The 22,167-nt window shown below is 36.3% G+C and overlaps 1 protein-coding gene across 1 annotated transcript in view; it reads left to right on the top strand.

Annotated features, from left to right (window-relative positions):
* LOC136029648 (DNA replication licensing factor mcm5-B-like) overlaps positions 1 to 22,050 on the top strand; it is a 47,113-nt gene extending 25,063 nt beyond the window's left edge. Inside the window, exons 4-7 of the mRNA XM_065708149.1 lie at positions 1,908 to 2,036; positions 10,151 to 10,323; positions 19,566 to 19,725; positions 21,904 to 22,050. Of these exons, the coding sequence (XP_065564221.1) occupies positions 1,908 to 2,036; positions 10,151 to 10,323; positions 19,566 to 19,725; positions 21,904 to 22,050 (609 nt within the window). The remainder of the gene's footprint in view (positions 1 to 1,907; positions 2,037 to 10,150; positions 10,324 to 19,565; positions 19,726 to 21,903) is intronic.
* The last annotated feature ends 117 nt before the right edge of the window (positions 22,051 to 22,167 follow it).

Genomic DNA, 22,167 nt, shown 5'->3' with positions numbered 1-22,167 from the left:
ATATGGGAGGTAGACTGCAGGACTTTCGCTGATTTCAGTTGGAGATTATGTAAAGGTGTAAGTAAAGATGAAAATGTAGACATCCACACTGACGAGCAGTAACATAAATAAGGGTATATAAGAGAGAAGTATAATAGACGAAGGATAGAGAAAGGAAAGACTCACTTTAGCTTCCGAATAATTCCAAGGCCTCGAGAAACCTTTAATCTCATTGACTCAATATGCCGCTTGAAAGATAGGTTTTCATCCAGAAGTACCTCAAGGAATCGAGCAAACCGGTCAGCTGGGCGGGATATGGATCCCTTAGATGTTTGAAGCTCTGTCACTGTAGGGCAGCTTTTGCCTATGCGGGAGAATATAAGAAGAAACGATTTTTTCACATTCAAAGCTAATAAATTTGCATCAAACCAATGATATATGTTTTTGTCATCAATTGTAGCTTGAGGATAAGGAAATGGAAACGGAAATATAAGAAAATAAAAAATAAAAATAGATGCGTACATTGCAAAAGAAAGCAAGAAAGAAGTAAATAATATAGTAAATAGAGAAAAGGAGAAATAAGACAATAACTAAAAAACACACACAGATACGGACGTTGTAAAAAAAGAGCAGCAAATTTGCATCCCCTCACTTTACTGAGGTGAAAATACTCAATAGTTCATGTCACGTGTCAGAAGCACCATCACTAATGACTCCGGATAAAACCAAGGCGAGGGGGTCATGGCATGCATCACTGAACCTAACCCAGTTTGAGCTAGAAGTTTAATTCCCTTACCTATGAGTGGTTAAGGGAATCAAAAGTATTCATAACATTGTATGCTCCGAGAAACAGGGTGCTCCAAGATGCTTCTGTATCTCTGAGTATATTACAGAGACTTCTAAGGGCATTGAAGCAACCTAAACCCGACAGGAACCCGAACTGGAATGGTGGCATAATACACTTTTATTTAAGTTGTCAACGATCACAAGCTCAAATATCTGTGCGAAAACGCATGACACAGTCGCTGGCTAATATGATGAACATTATGATTTTGGTTTATTCTTTTTAAGAATTGGGCTAATCACTGCAATGCATAAACTGTCCGGAGCGAGACCAATGTTAAAAACCATTTGAAAAGTAATGCAGGGTGGTTATAGAGGAGGTCACTTGCGGTGATAAAAGGCTCAGCACAAATAATGTCGGTGCCCACCGAGTATCTCTTCTTTATTAGCTTCAGCACAGAATCCTTAATAGCAGACGGTGTTAGCGCAACAGAGTTTGGTTTTTGAATAGAATCAAGCAACGAAGCCATCTCACTATCGAAAGAAATTTCTGCACTGCTATCGGGTTTTACAAACTGACTTGAAATGGGCAACCCACTCAGACTCTGGGATGCTATCGGGGCCCTTATGGTTTTGCTTCCCAGAAAGAGGACGAGACTTCCAAAGATGATTAGGGTCATTTACAATCTTCTCGGCAGTAACCGACTTGACCGCCACTCCATGCTCCTGCAGAACATTCCTAAATATTCTCTTAGGATAAATCCGGACCGTATTTACAACACCGGTCCTTGGCTTCTCGCACTCGTTCCAGAGCTGCAACCACCACTTCGTCTTAGCACAGGCCGACACTAGAACTGGGTTACTAGACCACCTGTATATCTCACTTCTGCGACGTATCCGCCTCACTGGAATCGCCAATATTTATCGACAGTATTTATGAATGTGCAAAAATATTTGCCGTATAAAATAGAATGAAACTAAAGTTGTTTTGCGAAAGAGATTAAAAAACTGTCCTTTTCACCGAGCGAAGGTCAGTCCCCTATTACTATGATTAATAGTGATAGTAATAACAAAGGTATGTATAATTAATAGTTATTCTAGTCACGTAAATGAATTCTTATGTTTATCGTTTTTCTCTTCTATAGCTCGAAGAAGCAACTAAAGAAGTGGCTGATGATATTACTCGTCCACGCCCAATTGGTGAGGAAAATGTTGATGACATTCAGGTGATAATTAAATCAGAAGCGAATCCTGTTCCTATCAGGGATATTAAGGTAACTAACATTGATCCTTAAACTCGCCGCTTACTTTGCTACGCGCTCTACAATCGGACTTGGAAACTCATTTTTTTACTTTAAGAAAAATTAAAATAGGCTAGTAGGATAGGCTGTTACACTGCCAAAGGTCGGTTGATGCCTTTAAACAAATGGTTTGATGTTGTCTCATTCTGATGTCCTGCAAGTAGGTCTGTATTTGACCATCTTTTTCTCGTGGCTTTGTCTCCTTCTGCTGTAAATTGCCAAGAAACCAAGTCTGTTTGTCGTAAAATAAACTCAGTGACATTTTACCTACTCTAGATAAATTAACATATAACATTTAGGGCGGTGTACTGAAGAACATCTTTGTTAGGTCCTGCACTCATGATTGTAGTGGTTGCTGCAACTTAGTAAAGAACAAATCTCGCCCCATAGTAACCAAAATTTAAAAACTGCGTTCTAATAAAAGCTGGCTAGTGACAAAAAATCCCCATTTGTAAATGATTCAGGAATGATAAATATTATCTTGATTCGTCTTAATAATAAATTTGTCTCAAAAACCAATTGATGGGAATTTCGAATAATATCCTGGAACCCCTAAAAATGGTTTTGGGTCGAAACAAAGTACACTACAGGGATCGCCATGACCGGAAACCTTATACAGGAAACACACAATCCCCTGGCTTGAACAACAATTACTTTTTGCATGGGTAGCACTCATGTGTCCCCTTTCTTTTCCTTAAAAGACTCAAAGGTCACTGGAAATCGATTGAAAAGATAACCAAACCCAAAGGGAAAATCCCAACGTCATAACTTGAATTTAACGAAGGCAAGTGTATATCCAGTGCAGAAACTTGTCAAAGAGGTTCTAACTTGACTAATATGGCGCTGTAGCAGCCTTTTTTTAGCCTTGGCCATAGGTTTACAAAGACAAAACTATAGTATTTTCAGGTTAACAGGTTTTGGAAAGAGGCGTGGGATTTTTTAATAATGAGCTGTGGCTCTTAGAAGCCATTTTTAGTCTCGAATATTCTTATTTTTGCTTATTTCATGTGTTTTTGAAAAAAAAATATCGAAGGAAGGAGTTCGTATATGTTGTTGGGGATTTCAAGTTCAAGTTCACAAATAATGTATTAAACAAAATTACTATAAGTCACACACTACCTTCATTTAGTCAGTATATTCCATTTAGGTGAGGTATGATGAAAGATTAATTGGATTTATATGGAAGAAAAGAAAAGTTAACAGATAGAAATTTAAACCGGACCAAAATTACACCGAGTTAAGACAGAATTACTGCGAGAATTTATAGTGGTGTTGGTAATACATCCTGCATGCAATGGAGCAAAAAGTTTTTTTTGTTAGACATGTATTTTACCCGTTTGTGTGGGAAGGGAAGATCGTTTCTGGTTCCAAGTCATTCCGTGTTTTGGTTTTCTGCAAATCAAAGCTATATGTTTTCAAAGCTATATGTTTTCAAAGATATAGTTTTACTTTGGAGTTCTTCATCGAAATATATACATGTGCCTTCAAGCCTATTTGTCAGGGCGCTAATAAATTAAAAACGTAAGTATAGGGGTTTTCAAAAATGACTTTCGGAGCTCAAATAACTCATGTATTTGAATGTTTTTATCACAACTTCAGAAAATCCTAAATAGATATGAGAGTACAATGGAATAATTTTATCACTTTCAGCTGATCTTTTCAGCCATCAAGCCATGGATTAATTGTAAAAAAAAGCCAAGACAGATAGTCCAAGTGAGTGAGAGGCAAACCTGGCATAAGCCCTTTTTAGGATTGTATAAAATGATGTCATTTCACTTGTTGATAGATAAGTCTATCATACAAGCTCAATTTCCTTTTTTCTGGTGACCCAAAAACATCATTTTCGATGTTTAAAGCTCTAAAATAAAGAAAAAGAGTAAAGATCAGATATTTATTTAAAAATAAATATCTGTATTTAAAATCATATTTAAAATAAAAATAAATATAACTGTTTCGACGGAACTAGGTGTAGTTTCATGATATCACTAGCCAACTTATTACATAAGTGTTGAATAGTTAGCTTCCTTTACAGGTACTGAGATAATTACAAATCGCATGTAAAGTATTTTGTAACTGTGGTGGACGAAGACTGATTTCAGGATTTACCAAAAAGTAAAATAAATGTACAAAATCTTGTTTTTTAATTTAATAAAATGAAACAAAAGAAAGAATTATCCACCATCTGAAAAAAAATTCTTAAGACTGAAAATGGAAGCTGATTCTCAGAAAAAGAAGAAAACTAATTTATTTCCATCTTCCCATTTACCTTATAATAAAAAAAGAGCCAGTAAACTAAGGGTGCTTCGCGCCTCTATTTTACCAGCTTGATTTTTTTTTACCGACTGGCTAAAAAAAATTGGAGGGGGAGGGGGGTAGCTATAAGATACGTTACAACTGCCATGAGCTTTCATTTTAAGCCTTATATATTTAGGTTTTTAGTAGAATGAAAAAAACAAAGTTTTATTCCATTATTCACTTTTTGTGCATTCGGTGATAGAATTGTTTTTTAAGCGTGTTTTTATCAGGGCTTTATTCTTAGAGCTCTTAACTGATAATTTTTAGAGATGGTCGCAGGGATTTTGCACTTGGTGCACTTTCGCAATAAAAATTAGCTTTGTAAAAAGAAATAGGAACACGCGGTACTGTTGTCAGCTTGATTATTTATGGTGCAATAGAACGAACAATGACAGTCCAACCTAACACAAAGAAAGGAACAATGGGAATGAAGATACAATTCCGAGAAGCAGAAGAATAATCAAAAGAAAATTTAAAAACATATTAGATTGTTATATTAGATTCACAAAAAAAATAAATTAAAAAAAAATTATATATCACGATAAAAAATTTAGAGAACAAGAATTTAAGCTAAAGGTATAATGCAAAATGCTAAGACAAGTAAAGAGCTCCATTAAGCCAAGAATGAGCAAAAATAAAGTCAAAAAGCTTCCAAGCGTAAAACTACCTCAAATCACTATCAATAAATAAATGAAACTCAAAACGAACAGAATTTACAATAAATAGCCAAGTCAAACCCAAAAACAAGCAAAAATTAACATGAGTAGGGCTGATAACCCCCATGCCTTCTCAAGACCAGAACACAATTTGTGCTTTACTGAAAAAAAAAACAACAAATGACTGTGGATTGTCAGTTTAATTGACATATACTGATATTTATTCCTTAATATTTTTTTATTTATGAAGTAAGAAAAGTGTATTTTATTTAATTTTATAGCTTCGCATTGTATAGCAAACGTAATTTATAGCAACCGCATTTTTTAATTTAATTTTATAGCTTCTGAAGTTGACCTGAAAAAAACAAAAAAAAACAAACGCAATTTATAGCAAACGTATTTTTTAATTTAATTTTATAGCTTCTGAAGTTGACCTGAAAAACAAAAACAAAAACAAGCGCAATTTGTAGCAAACGCATTTTTTAATTTGATTTTATAGCTTCTGAAGTTGACCTAAAAAAAAAACAAAAACAAACACAATTTATAGCAATCGAATTTTTTAGTTTAATTTTATAGCTTCTGGAGTTGACCTGAAAGAAAAAACAAACGCAATTTATAGCAAACGCATTTTTTAATTTAATTTTATAGCTTCTGAAGTTGGCCTGAAAAAAACAAAAAACAAAAACAAACGTAATTTCTAGCAAACACATTTTTTAATTTAATTTTATAGCTTCTGAAGTTCAGAAGACCAGAAAAATAAAATTGAATAGCACTCCCAAAAGCTTATGTCTCTGCTCTTTGACGACCTGGATACACTTACACTGTTTTTATTTCTTTAAATTGAAAGAACAGAAGTAGTAATATCCCAAAAGTTTCAACTTAGTACATTCGTTCTCGATATATTGCTGAGTTGTCTTATTGGCAACCATAATCAAAATGCCTTTTGATTTATTTTAAAGTAACATTTAGTTTTAAAGTATAATGGGTCAATTGTATAAACGTGGGGGGTAAGCATGCCTAATATCCCTAAAGACAAAGTTGCTGGACCGTTCTACCAAAAAATTTGACTAGGGTGCGTTTGGAAAATAAATGGGCTTGAGAGAAGGGCTACTTGCCCTCCAACCTCTTGTTACTCTTAAAAAAGGCACAAGAACTTTTAAATTTGAGTTGAACTAGCTCCTTTAAAAGTTTCAATGATATTTCTAGCTATTATAGAGTTGTGCTGCCTATGATATTGCTTATTAGCCCTTTTGAGAGCTTGCACACATATAGTTTTTCCTTTAATTCAAACTTTAAACGTTCCCTAAAAGTTTGATCTTAATACCTCTAGCGTCATTAGTTACATTAACTGTAGTGGCAGTATTAAAGGTATACATATAACGCCTTCTGGCTAGTTCAAAATACCCCACAACTTACCCTTAAAGCTTGACCTGTATGTAGACTTCCCCCGATCATTTTGACTCTTAAAAAGGAAACTAGAACATTTGATTTTCAGTCAAATGAGTCTCCTCTGGAATTCGTAAGACTGTTCTTTCCATAAAAACTTATATTCCCTCGGGGTATAACTTATAACCGTTGCGCTGAGGGCTCTGGAGGTTGTCATCTTCAAAACATAATTTCCAGATCTTTCAATTTCCTGATTAGATATGTTTAGGGAATTTATAGCCGGGGAGCGGGGGCTCGTTGCCATCCAATCACTTTTGACTGTTAGAAAAAGGCCCTGTCAATTTCAAATCAAATGAGCCTTTTTCGAAGTTTCTACGACAATAAGTGGCCATTTCAAAATTTCTATCAGATGCATTCTATCAGATGCTTCTAACTATTCAAAAGGGCACTAGACATTTGAACTTCCAGTCGAATGAGCTCTTTTCGAAGTTTCTACGAAAATAAATTATTATCAGATGCATTTCAGAAAATACGAGGTGTGGGGGGTATCCACTCTCCGATCGCTCTGAATCTAATACAGGGCACTAGAACTTCTGATTACCAATCCATTGAGACCCCTCCAAAGTTTGTACGATCATCCTTTCTATATATATACCTTTTATGTCCCCAGAGCATAACTTATAACCCTTGCCCTGACGGCTGTGGTCATCCTCAAAGACATAATTTCCGGATCTTTCAACTAAGTTGAACAAAATGGCTATCTCAAAATATCGATTGGATGTGTTTGGAGAAATGGTGGGCGTGGGAGGAGGGGTTAGTTGCCCTCCAGTCACTTTCGACTAATAAAACTTGAAAAACTTGTTTCGTGCAAAAGTTTTAGTCATTTTTACTAGTCATTGTTGCCCTCCAATCACTTCTGACTATTAGAAAAAGGCCCTTTCAATTTCCAATCGAATGAGCCTTTTTTGAAGTTTCTACGACAATAAGCGGCCATCTCAAAATTTCTATCAGACGCATCTGCCTTTTAAAAAGGGCACTAGACATTTCAACCTCTAATCGAATGAGCTCTTTTCGAAGTTTCTACGAAAATAAATGTCCATCTCTAAATTCCTATCAGATGTATTTCAGGAAAATACGAGGTGTGGGGGGGGGATATTCACCCTCCGATTACTTTGAATCTAATACGGGGCACTAGAACTTCTGATTACCAATCCAATTAGCCCCCTCCAAAGTTTGTACGATTTCCCTTTCTATATATACCTTATATGCCCCCCAAAGCATAACTTATAACCCTTGCCCTGAGTACTGTGGGGGGTTGTCATCCTCAAAGACATAATTTTTGGACCTTTCAACTACGTTGAGCAAAATAGTGGGTGTGGGAGGAGGGGTTAGTTGCCCTTCAATCACTTTCGACTAATAAAAAGGGCACTAACTCTTTTAATTTCCAATGGAATGAGCTCTTTTCAAAGTTTCTACGACAACAAATGGCCATCTCAAAATTTCTTATCATATTTTTTTAAGGAAGTTACGAGGTGTGTCTGGGGAGGTGTATCCACCCTTCATTAACTCTGAATCTGAAAATAGGCCCTAAAACTTATTATTACTAATCCAATGAGCTCCCTCCGAAGTTTATATAATCACCCTTTCTATATATACCTTATATACCCCCAAGGCATAACTTGAAAACCTTGTCCTGAGGGCTATGGGGGGTTGCCATCCTCAAAGACATAATGTCGGGACCTTTCAATTATCAATGACGTTGAACAAAAAGGCTATATCAAAATTTTGATTGGATGTGTTTGGGGAAATGGTGGGTGTGGGAGTGGGTTTAGTTGCCCTCCAATCACTTTCGACTATTAAAAAGGGCACTCGCCCTTTCAATTTTCAATCGAATGAGCTTTTTTGAAGTTTCTACGACAACAAATAGCCCTCTCAAAATTTCTATCAGATGCATTTCGGGAAAATACGAGGTATGGAAGGGGGGAGGGTATGCATCCTGCCATCACTCTGAATCTGAAAAAGGGCACTAAAACTTCTGATTAGCAATCCAATGAGCCCCCTTCGAAGTTTATACGACCATTCTTTCTATATAAACCTTATATGCCCCCAGGGCATAACTTAGAACCCTCACCTTGAGGGCTCTAGGGGGTTGTTAACCTCAAAGACATAATTCGCCGACGTTTCAATTATAAATTACGTTGAACAAAATGGCTATCTCAAAATTTTAACTGGACATTTTTGGGGAAATGGTGGGCATGGGAATGGTGTTAGTTGCCCTCCAGTCACTTTCGACTATTAAAAAGGGCACTAGCCCTTCTAATTTTCAATAAAATGAGCCTTTTTCAAAGTTTCCACGACAACTCCTTCGAAACGAAGTGCCTCGGTCTAAATTCACCCCCACCCCTAAAAAATCAAATAATTCTTTGTGCCTACATCGCTCTTTACTTAGGTAGCGCTTTCGCGCTGCATATGAAAAAAGAAAGGAAACAAGAGAGCCAAAAAACAGAATATCAGCACTCGTTTAAAGGAGAGTCGGTAGATTGGTTGATAGACCGATATTTATTGCAGCAAATGTCTCTTTGGCCCATGGCAAAAAAGTGGCACAAAATAATGGCACATGCTAATAAAACACAAAACAAAACATGGTACAGCTGACTCTTGCTAACTCGAAACTCACGGGTCCACGATTTTTCTTCGAGTTACGTATAGTTCGACTTAGGCATAGTTCGAGTTATAGAGGTTACATATCAAGACTTTACTTTCAAATTTCAAAAACATGTTCAGTTTGCTTGGAAAGACACCTGAACATTAACTGAATCTGATGCAAAAATATGTTCAACCAAGTTCATGCATATCAATGTTTAAACGTTGCTACCTACATACCGGGATTTTGAATAACAGAGATCCATTGCAGAAACTTCGAGATACAGAGTTAAACTTTGACTTGTCGAGGTAAAGTGAAAATAAAATGAAGACTTATATACTGAATTTCGAGTTGTAGGGGTGATTTTCAGGGTCACTTCGACATACAGAGGTAAAATATAACCGCAAAATTATTTCTAGTTATTCATGGTTTTTTCTTCGACTTGTACATGTTTTTCCAAGGGGATTGAAAATAATTTGAGATATTGAGGATTTCGAGTTTTCGAGGTTCGAGTTATCGAGAGTCGACTATACATAACTATGAAAAACATTTCAAAATTAAAACAAACGGAACAAAACACATAGTACCATAAAACTAACTCACATAATAACACAAAATATCGCACACTTAATAGATAGATACTAAATGTTTTGCATAAACTGGGGCCATTGGTACAAAAAGGAAAAATAAAATACTTCAAGCCCCCCTCCCCCACCTCAAGAATCTCCTTATGGTCATTCCCAGTTTAATATATTTTGCAATCTTTTTCATTGTGCCATTATATTTTGATCCCATTTTTGAGAGCAACCACTTACTTGACCCCAACTACTAGAAAATAATTATTTTCTTAAATCTTGCAATTCAGGACAAAGAGCCATGAAGTGAAGCAGGTCCTCTCCATATCTCCTAACATGGGGCACGAGTAAGAACTATCAATTACTCTTACTTTTCCTAAGTACTTCCTTTTTTCTCCAAATGCTAGGAGATACTAAAATATATACTTAAATCACTTCTAGGTCTTAAGTGAAATTTAGTAAATTGTTCATAATATATGAGCAACGTGATTTTGGGCATTTAGTTTATTCTCACAAAAATCTATCTTCCAGTCTGATCAAGTATCCCATCTTACTAAAGTGACAGGTATCTGTATTGCTGCGTCCGGAATACGAGCTAAAGCCACAAGTATTACAATACAATGTCGTTCATGCAGGAATGTTGTCCCAAATCTACTTATAAGACCTGGCCTAGAAGGATACAATCTTCCTCGCCGTTGTAATACGTAAGTGTTTGATTTTTTCCTATGTTTAGTGTCGTCATTCATGCATCTGTGAAAGTGTAGTAAACATTCCTTTAATGGCTTTGTCACAAAAATATGTCGAGTGTATAGTTCAAAATACCCTGACGAGACCTATCCATTCATACATTAAATGCCCACCGTCCCTTAATCTACCTTAGCTGTAATTTAATTTTTGCCCTTTTTCCCCCCTCCCATGTGGGAATAAGACCTGGCCTAGAAGGATACAATCTTCCTCGCCGTTGTAATACGTAAGTGTTTTATTTTTTCTCATGTTTAGTGTCGTCATTGATGCATCTGTGAAAGTGTAGTAAACATTCCTTTAATGGCTTCGTCACAAAAATATGTCGAGTGTATAGTTCAAAATACCCTGACGAGACCTATCCATTCAGACATTAAATGCCCAGCGTCCTTTAATCTACCTTAGCTATAATTTAATTTTTGCCTTGTTTCTCCTCCTCCCATGTGGGAACTTCCTCTTAGAGAAACATCGAATCAGTTTTGTCCGCATCCAATTGTGATAATTCCTCCATGATATTATCTCTTAAGTGATGATTTTGCTATACTCTGGCCATTCTAGTTTTATGACATACCTATCAAATTTTATCATATCCCTATCTCTATCTAGTTTCATCTAGCGTTATCCCTCCAGTCTTTCTGGAAGTTCCTTCAATTAAAATGTATCAAATTCTGGCAATTTAGGCAAGTTTTCTTTTCTTGCCATGTTACGTTTGGTTTCTGTTTGCTGTTTACCTTCCTAGTCTGTATTTTTTTTTGCCCAATTCTCTTTGATTAGCAAAGCATTCCCGTTACCCTTTATTATTTTATTTGTGACTTTTTATGGCACTTGGTATTAACTAAGTGACATATAGCGATCGCAAATTCTGTCGGTCACTCTATCGGCCTGTCTGTCTGTGCCGGTTTTGATAGTTTAGGCACTTCCAGATAAGCTAAGACGATGAAATTTGGCAGGCATACTAGGGACCAGACCAGATTAAATTAGAAATAGTCGTTTCCCTGATTCGACCATCTGGTGGAGGGGCAGTGGTGGGACGAATGATTCAGAAAAATTAGAAAAAATGAGGTGTTTTTAACATGAACGGGTGATCGGATCTTAATAAAATTTGATATTTAGAAGGACATCTGTCTCAGAGCTCTTATTTTAAATCCCGATCCGATCCGGTGACATTGGGGGGGGGGGGGGAGTTGGAGGGGGAAATCTAAGATCTTGGAAAACGCTTAGAGTGGAGGGATCGGGATGAAACTTGGTTCAAAAACTAAGCACAAGTCCTAGATACGTGATTGACATAACCAGAATGGATTTGTTCTCTTTGGAGGAGGTCGGGGGAGGATTTATTCTGAAAAATTAGAAAAAATGAGTTATTTTTAACTTACAAATGAGTGACCGGATCTTAATGAAATTTAATATTTAGGAGGACCCTCGTAACGCAGATCTCTTATTTTAATTCTAGACCGGATCCAGTGTCATTGGGGGGAGGAGACCGGAAATATCGGAAAACGCTTAGAGTGGAAGAGATCAGGATGAAACTTGGTGGGAAGAATAAGCACAAGCCCAAGATACGTGACTGAAGCAACCGGACTGGACCCACTCTCTTTGGGAGAGTTGGGGGTGGTGGGTAATTGAGAAAAATTAGAAAATACGAGGCATTTGTAACTTCAAACGGTTGATCAGATCTTAATAAAATTTGATATTTAGAAGGTTCTTGTGCTTCAAAGCTCTTATGTTAAATCACGACGAGACCCGGTGACATTGGGGGAATTGGGGGGGGGGAACTGGAAATCTTGGAAAGCGTGAAAATTGAAGTTTCTCTATCTTACGAGTAGGCGATAGGATCTTAATGAAACTTGACATATAGAAAGATCTTATGTCATAGATGCTCTGTTTTCATTTCGAATCGGATCCTGTGACATAGAGGGCTGGAGGCTTGGAAACCAGAAATCTTGGAAAACACTTGGAGTCGAGAGATTGGGATGAAACTGGATGGGAAGAATAAGCACAAGTTCTAGATACGTGGTTGACATAATTGGAACGGATCTGATCTCTTTGGGAGAGTGGGGGGGGGGGTGTTAATTCGGAAAAATTAGAAAAATTGAGGTATTTGTAACTTAAGAACGGGTGACCAGATCTTAATGAAATTTGATATTTAGAAGGAACTCATGTCTCAGAGCTGTTATTTAAAATCCTGACTAGATCTGCTGACACTGGGGGGGGGGAGGGACTTGGAGGGGGAAACCAGAAATTTTGGAAAACGCTTAGAGTGGAGAGATCGGAGGAAACTTGGCGGGTAGTATAAGCAAATATCGTAGATACGCGATTAACGTAACCGAACTGGATCCGCTCTCTTTGGGGGAGTTAGGGGAGGGGGGGGGGGGTCCAGTGCTTTGGCGAGTTTGGTGCATCTGGATGTGCTAGGACGATGCAAATTGGTAGGCGTGTCAGGGACCTGCACAAATTAACTTGACGAAGTTTTTTCCCCCGATTTGACCATCTGGGGGGGGGGGTTGAAAGGAGAGGAAACATTAGAAAAAATGAGTTATTTTTAACTTACGAGTGGGTGATCGGATCGTAATGATTTTCGATATTTAAAAGGACCTTTTGTCTCAGAGATCTTATTTTTAATCCCCACCGGCATTAAGCCTCTGATTTTCCTTTAAATCAATCTGTTGATTCTAAGAATTTTGCTAGAGTTCATGCTATATGAGCTCCTGGCTCTTCCGACCTCGTCACAAGTGCCATATGAGCTCTTAGCTCTTGTTTATTCATGATATAGGTAAGTAATTTGGTGATATATCGCGTTTACTTTATTTGAAAATTAATGAATCAATCATATTTCCTTAAACTGAGAACGCTTTAGCTTTTCACTTCTAAATCTTGTAAAATGTGTTACATAATAGCCACTCTTTTGAAATGAATAGCTTAAAAATAACAATAGGTGGAAGCTGCAGTTAAACGAAGCTGGACTTAATTGTGGATTCTGAGTCTGCATTTTAAATCACCACAATAAGAGGGCCACCTAAACGCTTTACCAAATGCACAAAAAAGAGCTTAAATCTTTTGTTGTGCTTACTCGTGACACTAAAAATCTAATTGAAACTGTGCATAGTTATTGGAGCCCCCTCTTCAAATATTAATGCCCATTTGTTTTGGTAGTGCTTTCGAAAAAGGAGGGGGGGTAGGCTATGAGAATATTTCCAAATTTTTGTGCTGGATCTAAGGTTATATCTTATATATTTGACTCTCTCAAAATAACCTATTGTGCTCCTATGGTAACTGTTTTCTCGTTGACACTTCTGCATGGGATATCTTTTCTCAATAAATACAGAGGAGCCAGTTCACGATTTTGAGTGTTGTTTTACTTCTCACCTAACCTAATTTTGATGTACAAATCTCATTATTCCAAAGCCTTTGACAATGTTTATTTACGTTCTTTTTATCTAAATTAGGTTTTAAAATACTGGGAACTTAAATTTCTATAGTCTTTAAGTAATATCAACATTTTAGTGTTTTTGTATATTTTCTTAAAATTAGTGGGATTTTATTTAGTAGTGTACTTACTTCTCCGGTTAATAGGTATGTCAATGCACATTCAGTTATTTTCACAATATCACAAAAATTTCTCGAATCGACGTGGCAGTGGGGTCAGTTAATGACATTATTTTGTCTCGTAAAAAGAAGGTATGTTTGTCTTCCAAAATGTGGTGAAATCATTCTCTACATTAAAATTTTCAAAATCTGTATATTTATGGCGGCAGATAGACATCGTTATGTTTATGTATATATTATAGACAAAATTGAGTGACAACTTTGTTGGTTCTTTACTTACAGTGAACAACGAACTCTAGCCCATAGTAACTGAAATGTTAAATCAATCATCATATGCATGATGATGCATCGTTTTATATTATGGCAGCAGATAGACATCGCTCTGTTTATGTTCTGTTTATTAAAGACAAAATTGAGTGACAACTTTGTTCGTTCTTTACTTACAGTGAACAACGAACTCTAGCTCATAGTAACTGAAATGTTAAATCAATCATCATATGCATGATGATGCATCGTGACTGCAGCGGTAGCCGCAATCTAGTAAAACACAAACGTGTCTCATAGTATCAAAAGAATAGCCAGAAACTCCTAAAACCCGTGTCGGATCGAGGAATTTAATAATAAATGAGGAACAGCCGATAGTAGAACTAAAAGTTGAATCATGGCAGGACTAACCTTTAATCTTTGAATATGGATTATTCCGATGCCTTATCCATTAGGGCAAGCGCTCATTACTAAGCCATCATGCTGCAGTTATTCTTCAACAAGACGGACAGTGGGCCTGATCTGACAAGACGTTGATTTTAATTGATTCAAATGTGACAAAAAAAAGAACCCGAAAGATAAGCATTCCAGGTGGCGAAATACCTGGGAAATCTATACCTTGGGCTATGTATCTACATTTTGTGGATTTGGGGTAAAGTATAGCAGAGCTTTCGTCAAAATATGCTAGTTACAATTATTCTGCATATTACAAAATTATAATTGTTTCCTTAACATATTTCGTTCTCAATAGTTTGTACTTTAGACGAGCTTGGTGGTCGACGTTTACCCATCCCCCCGTGGAAAACCCCCCTCCCGCAGAAAATCCCCCCCCCAGAAAACACCCTTCTCCCTTCCTGTGGAAAATAAACCTTTCCAAATTTGAGAATTTTACTTGTTTTTTTTTCGTAGGGGGAAGGAATTTTGGTACTTGTGTATTATACGCCACTCACTCAATTTTACGCTGAGTAAAACTCGAGAACAAACCGGTTTCTTTGTTAGTTCCTTTCAGCTTAGCGTGAGACAAGACGAACACAAGTAACAGAATAGATGGGAAATATATAATTTGGGCTATATATTTGCAGAAATGGGGGGGGGGGGTTAAAGTATTTGGACAGTTCGAAGTCAGAAAACAATTTCTACTCCATAATATGCAGAACAATTGTACCTCACACATTTTGCAGGCAGACCCACTATACTTTACCCGACCCCCCCCCCCCTAATGTGCAAATATATAGCCTAGTTTTGTTTCTAAAGTAACGATGAAACTAACTAGGAAGCCGCTTTGTTCTCGAGTTTTACATATCGTAAACTTGAGAGTGGCGTATAATACCCAAGTACTGGAATTTTTCATGGAGACAGCCGGATTTCCCGGTATTATTTAAAAATGGTTAGAAATTAAACTAAAAAAACTAGTTTTTTCAACTGAAAGTAAGGACTTGAAACAAAACTTGAAACAAACAGAAATTATTATGTATATGAAAGAAGTTGCCTCTTCCAAGACCTTGCTTTTTACGCTAAAGTTTTGACTTTTTGTCCTAATTCTTTAAGAACGATTCCTGAAACACAATGGCCGTTTAATTAGAATAATAATCTTTGTTTTAAAGCTCAAAAAAAAACTTAGCGTAAAGAACGAGGTGTTGAGGAGTAGACAACCCCTTTCATATATGTAATAATTTATGTTTTGAGTTTTGATGTTGCTCCTTACATTGAGTTGAAAAACTTGTTTTTTTTTTTTTTAAATTTAATCTGATTGTTTTTAAATAATACCGGGAAATCCAGCTCTCGCTCTCCATGAAATATGCCGGTACTTGTGTATTATACGCCACTAACTCAAGTTTACGATATGTAAAAGTCGAGAACAAATAGTTTTCTTCGTTGGTTTCTTTGCTACTTTAAAAACAAATTTGGGCTGTATATTTGCATATCAGAGGGGGGAGGGCAAAGTATAGCGGATCTGCATGCAAAATTTGTTTGGTACAATTATTCTGCATATTATGAAGCAAGAATTGTTTTCGGACTTCAAACTGTCCAAATACTTTACCCCCCCCCAATGTATGCAAATAAATAGGCCAAATAGTATATTTTCCATCTATTCTGTCACTTGTCTTTGTCTTGTCTCACGTTAAGCTGAAAGAAATTAACGAAGAAACCAGTTTGTTCTCGAGTTTAATACAGTGTAAATTTGAGTGAATGACGTATAAAATACAAGTGCCAAAATTCCTTCCTCCTACGAGAAAAAAAAAAAACTCAAATAAAATTCTCAAATTTTGAAAGTCTTATTTTCCACGGGGGTATTATCCGGGAGGGGGGGATTTTCTACAGGGGTATTTTCCGCGGGGGTATTTTCTGGGGGGTAAACGCACAGACCCGACCAGCTTATAATGACTGTATCTTCAGCTACATTCTTGGGTCTTAAGCCTCAATATTGGCTTCTGAAATATTTAACTACCCAAGGACTAGTCATCTCAATTAGACTATAAATTAGAAAGCTACTTTAAAATGGATTAGGTGAACTTAGCCTATTTTTCATGGTAGCCTTAGCTAGTTTGTTTAGTTTCAGCCGGCTAACCTAGAAAGATTAGGGCCCTAGAATACAATTACCTTATTGGTAAAATTTTAGAAGGCAAACGTAGCCTGATATGTCGATCACACAGGCTACAATTGGAAAATAGTCTAAAATACAGAGAGAAGGGCGGGCATACCTTTCTTATAAGTTCACTCAAATATTTTCCTCAGCCTGTACTTTTGCCCAATGGAGCACAACAAAAAAGTACCATAGTCAATTTAGGAGCTAAACTTTTATCCAATCAACTGAATCGTGTGTGAAACCCTGCACTTGTTGTTGATAGTGCTTCTCGGCTATATACCCTTTGCACACATGACCCGTGATCCTGCACTGTATTTCCTTAAGCTTTACTATTATTCAACATGGCGCGTGTTTGTCTTATTATTAGTGCACATTTTGCTGAGAGTGACGTTACGAATAATAAATAAGGTATATAATGACATTATATTAGGTATACTAGGAACCTTGCTTATGATTGACGTCATTAAAATTATCAGCAAATAAACGATGGTATCCTCTGTCATCTTAGGTATGACGTCATTTTATGTATATATATACAACCTTATTTAAGCATCATTTTATTAGTTGATTGTAGTTGTTGCATTCGCTATGTATCCTAGTGAATCTAATGAATTAAAAAAGTTTGAAAATATAGCAATGAGCAATGATTGCCTTGATGTAGCATTCACATCAAAAAAATTACCCACAATAGCCATGGAAGAAGTGGCAGATCCAGATCAGTCACAAAAGCAATTGATTTCAGCTTCTACTTCTTTGGATTGTGATACCGCAAGGATGCATGATCAGAAACAGCCTTTCCAGCTTAGAGCGGATTATGAATGTGAAATATGCAAAAAGAGTTATTCTTATAGGTCACATTGGATTAGGCACATGACACCACAATGGTGAAAAACTATATGAGTGTGAAGTATGCAAAAAAAAATATTTTTATAGGTCTCATTTGAATAGGCACTTGAGAGCCCATAATGGTGAAAAACCATATGAATGTGAAGTATGCCAAAAGAATTATTCTGACAGATCAAATTTGAAAAGACACATGAGAGCCCACAATGGTGAAAAACTATACGAATGTGAAGTATGCAAAAAGAAAATTTATACCAAATGGGGTTTGTCCCTGCATATGAGAATCCACAGTGGAGAAAAACCTTATGAATGTGAACTATGCCAGAAAAAGTTTTCTCGAAAGATAAATTTGAGTGAGCATGTGAGAACACACACTGGTGAAAAGCTATATGAATGTGAAATATGCAAAAAGAAAATGTATAGTAAATGGATTTTGACTCGGCATATGAGAACCCATAATGACAGAAAACATTATGAATGTGAAATATGCCAAAGAAAATTTTCTCGAGAGATAAATTTGATTATGCACACGGAAACCCACAATGGGGAAAAACCTTATGAATGTGAAGTATGCAAAAAGAAATGTTCTAGCCAATGGAGTTTGTTCCGGCATATGAGAATCCACAATGGAGCGAAACCTCTTGAATGTTAGCTCTGCCAAAAGAAATTTTCTCATAAGTCAAGTTTGACTTGGCATATGAGAATCCACATGTAAAGAATGCAAAAAGAACTATTAAGACAATTCAAATTTGAATAGGCATACGAAAGTCTAAGCACATGAAAACTTATAATGAAGAAAATCCTTATGAATATGAACTGTGCCAAAAAAAAGTTTTCTCGGAAGATGGATTTGATTGTGCATACGAGAACCCACAAAGAAACCCAGAGCGGAGAGAACCCAAACTCTGAGAGAACCGAACATTTGTGAGAGCCCAAAGCTGATTCCCGTTGCAAGTGAGCTGAGGAATAATAAAATTTTGAAGCATTTTTGGAAAGTATTATTATTCAAACATGTTATTCGATTATTCATTATTACTGATAGAAATGAAACGTAAAATTATTGATATATAATGGTTTTCTTTGCCTTTTGATCATACAGGTTGCAAAATTTAGAAATCTGGTTGTTGTTTAAAAGTCCAGTTCTATGACGAAATTTCAGCTGCCTTTGTGTGTTGAATTAGCCGCTAGTCCGTAGCCATCTACTAGTTGATGTTATTCGATAAAGATTAAACAGCTAAAAAAGGAAAAATTTTATTTGAATTTGCAGTTTTAGCTGATATTAAAATATCTTGTCTGATCCCTACACGCGGCATTAGAATTAGCTTCATTGACCATTCCTTCATCAAATATTTAATAGATGGCAATTCCCTGGCTTGGACTTCTAAAACTTTAAACCAGCATTTTTAATATTTGAGCTAATACATTTCTGATACTAAAATTAAAATTATCTTGAAATTTTGAGAGGAGTAATGTCTGGATCTAACCCCCCTTAAGATTATCTTATTTCTTAGTAGAAGAACCCACCTCATTTTGGTATGAGTATAAAAAATAGAAGACGGTTCAAAAAAAGAAATGTCTTAGTTGGATGGAATAGATAATGTTATTCCATCACTAATTGTCAAAGTCCGAATTATTTTTATTTGTCTTTAGGATTTGAAGGGCAGAAATATTTGTTAAATTAAGGAAAAAGAAGAAGAATTGATCGTCTTTTTGGTCTCAGTAATGGGAAATAGGCTGTTACTTATTTTCTCCCTGTATGTCATTGTTCTTAGAGACTGACATGAAGATGATTCTAAATTGATACATAAATGAGTACAGGAAGTGATGAATAGAACGGTATATTCATCATGGTCTTCCTTTTCCGCGATGATTACACTAGGACGCATTACTAATCTATTCTTGTTATATTTCTCTTTGATTTTCCCAGCCGTACCATTTTATGAATACTGATTCAAAGTTTATGATTAGGGAACAAGTGGGACGGCCGCCATGTTCTCTGGATCCCTATTATATTGTTCCTGATAAATGCAAATGTGTTGATTTCCAAGTTTTGAAACTGCAAGAGGCGCCTGATGATATTCCACAAGGAGAAATGCCGAGACATTTACAACTTTATTGCGACAGGCAAGTTATTACTTTTTTTTGTTTTCATTCGACACTCAGCTTACCACAAGAATACTCCATGACAAAGAAAGAATCAACTTACTTTAATATTGAATCTTTCAAGGCTGAAAAGCTCTAATGGGGATTACTTACCATGTATTATTACTACTAACAAGTCATTGCAATACCAAGTCGTTTGAGACTAGCATAGTTACGCACGCTTCTCCATCTCAATCTATTCAAAGCCCTCCCCTTTACACCCTCTCAGGAAGCTCCCATGTTCCTTAATTCTTCCCTTACGACATTGTCCCATCCTAACTGGGGACTGTCTTATTTTCGTTTGGCCACAGACGACTGGCCGAAAAGGACAATCATCCGCAGAACATACCCTAGCCTTTTCAATCTTTATCTCATTATAGCCCTAGAAAGGGGGATAAAATCACACTTTTCGTACAGTATACTGCTTGAAATCTGGTCAGTCAGTCGGGTACCCAGAACAATCCGTAGGCAATTTAATACTGTGTAGTGAATATGGTATTCCGAATACGTCATATGGAGTACATCATATTGTCTTAGGATTTTACCAGCTATAATCTCTTAAAGTACGAAGGGCACTCGCGGCAAATCTTTTGGAGGAGGAGGTGGGGAGGGGGAGTGAAATTGCAATACTTTGTTATGAGGAAGAGGGGGGGCAAAGATTTGAGAAAGCTAGTTTTATCAGAGGTGCTATATCATTTTGAATATAAAAAATTGTCTCTTTCTTTAGCCTCCTGGTTTGCTCCCTTTCCATTAAGCACCCATAAAGTAGTACTGTTACAAACGGGTAGTTTACTTGTTTTGTCTATCTCTCATCGTTTAGTCAGAGTTAGTATATGCAGATGGTTTAACCCTTTTTTTCTTTTTTTTTATGATAGAGAAGTCTGAAAAGATTGGATGTAAACAACAGCGAGTAGATATCTTGGGGACTTGTAGAGCTTTTGTTACTTCTTTCAACTCTGTTCTCCGCAATGTCTTGCATAAATTTGCCTCGGCAGTTGAATTTCTCACATCTCCAGCTTATAGGATGCAAATCTGTTTATTGGTATTATTATTTTTGCTGTCTTAACTTTGCAAGAAAAAGGTTGTACAAAATAGGGAGGAACTTAAATTAGTGTGACCAATATTTGAAAACTTTAATCAATCCTATATACGTTAGGGATAAGAAGCAGAATAATAGGAATTATCGAAAGGGCAAAGTCATATATACCTTCTATAGCCACCAAATACCTTCTTGTTCTTGTTGAGACTGTAGCTTGGAAGACAAGGTTGATGTGGGTACTATGACATGTTATACTATACGGTCTTATTTTATACTACATTCTGAAGACGTTATTGTGCTGTGAAAACGCATAACGGTTTCAGACAGCCCGCTCGTATTTTTTATGACTTTAATGGGTAGTTTGCACTCTTAGCAAACAGACAAGCAACATTCCAATGATTTACCGTTTTTTTTTCAAAGTACTGTTTTACTTTTCATTTTTCATAAGAATGTACTTTTATAATAAATTGTACACAGCTCTTAGGGGGGCACACCCTAATGCCTTACACCCCCCTCTGTAGTGTTAATAATATTGTTCTTTGTGAAATATAATCCAAGTGGAAAGATAGAGCTAGACAAACCCGTGGCTTACTTAATTTAAAAAATTGGATTCCCGGGACGAATTCCAAAAACAACATAAATTTTCAAGGGATTTTCCCCATGACACATAAATTAATTTTAGCAAGACGTATTCCCCAGAAAGGAAACAAGATGTTTTTCAGAGTCTTGCTCCTATGAGCTGATGACACAACAGATTTGTAATAGGAAGGAACACTTTTAATGCAGAAATCTTTTTTTTCTGTTTCCTTTGTTCTTCTTTGTTCATCTGTTCAAGCAAGACTCCTGGCACTAAAACTGTTTGATCCTGTGGCGCCAGCCTTGGAAATTACTGTTTCCAATTAAATGGTTGAATCCTTCAATTTTGTTTCTTCAAATTACTGTTTTGCATAGGTAGAACATTTAAAATGTTCTATACTGAGGGGGTATTTCATAATGTGATCAATTTTTTTAGATGGTTATCGTGGGATAAATTTTATAGCAACAAAAAATATCCCTAAAAAGTAGCAGCTTCATTTATAGAAAAGTGAATATTCAATTTTTGCAATAAATTTTTTTGGCAAAAAGGAAGCTTTAAGAAACAGTGGTGGCTTCACGTCTTATCTTTCAGCCACATTGAGATGTTTTACGTCTCTTAGACCTAATTCTACAAAGACTGAAATGTCAGATTCAGGATTGATGTTAAGAAAACCGTTAAAGGATGGTGCTTTTTAACTCCCTTTTTGTATAAGTTCAACTGAATTCCTTATCATACACTAGAATAGAAGCACGATTCAGGCAAAAGACATTGATTAAAAACATTCTTTTATAGAGACATAATGTTCAAATATA

Source organism: Artemia franciscana, chromosome 7, assembly GCF_032884065.1.
Source record: "Artemia franciscana chromosome 7, ASM3288406v1, whole genome shotgun sequence".
In the NCBI taxonomy this organism is placed as follows: domain Eukaryota; kingdom Metazoa; phylum Arthropoda; class Branchiopoda; order Anostraca; family Artemiidae; genus Artemia; species Artemia franciscana.
The sequence above is the reverse complement of the archived record's forward strand: the minus strand, read 5'-3'. Positions and strand labels throughout refer to the sequence as shown.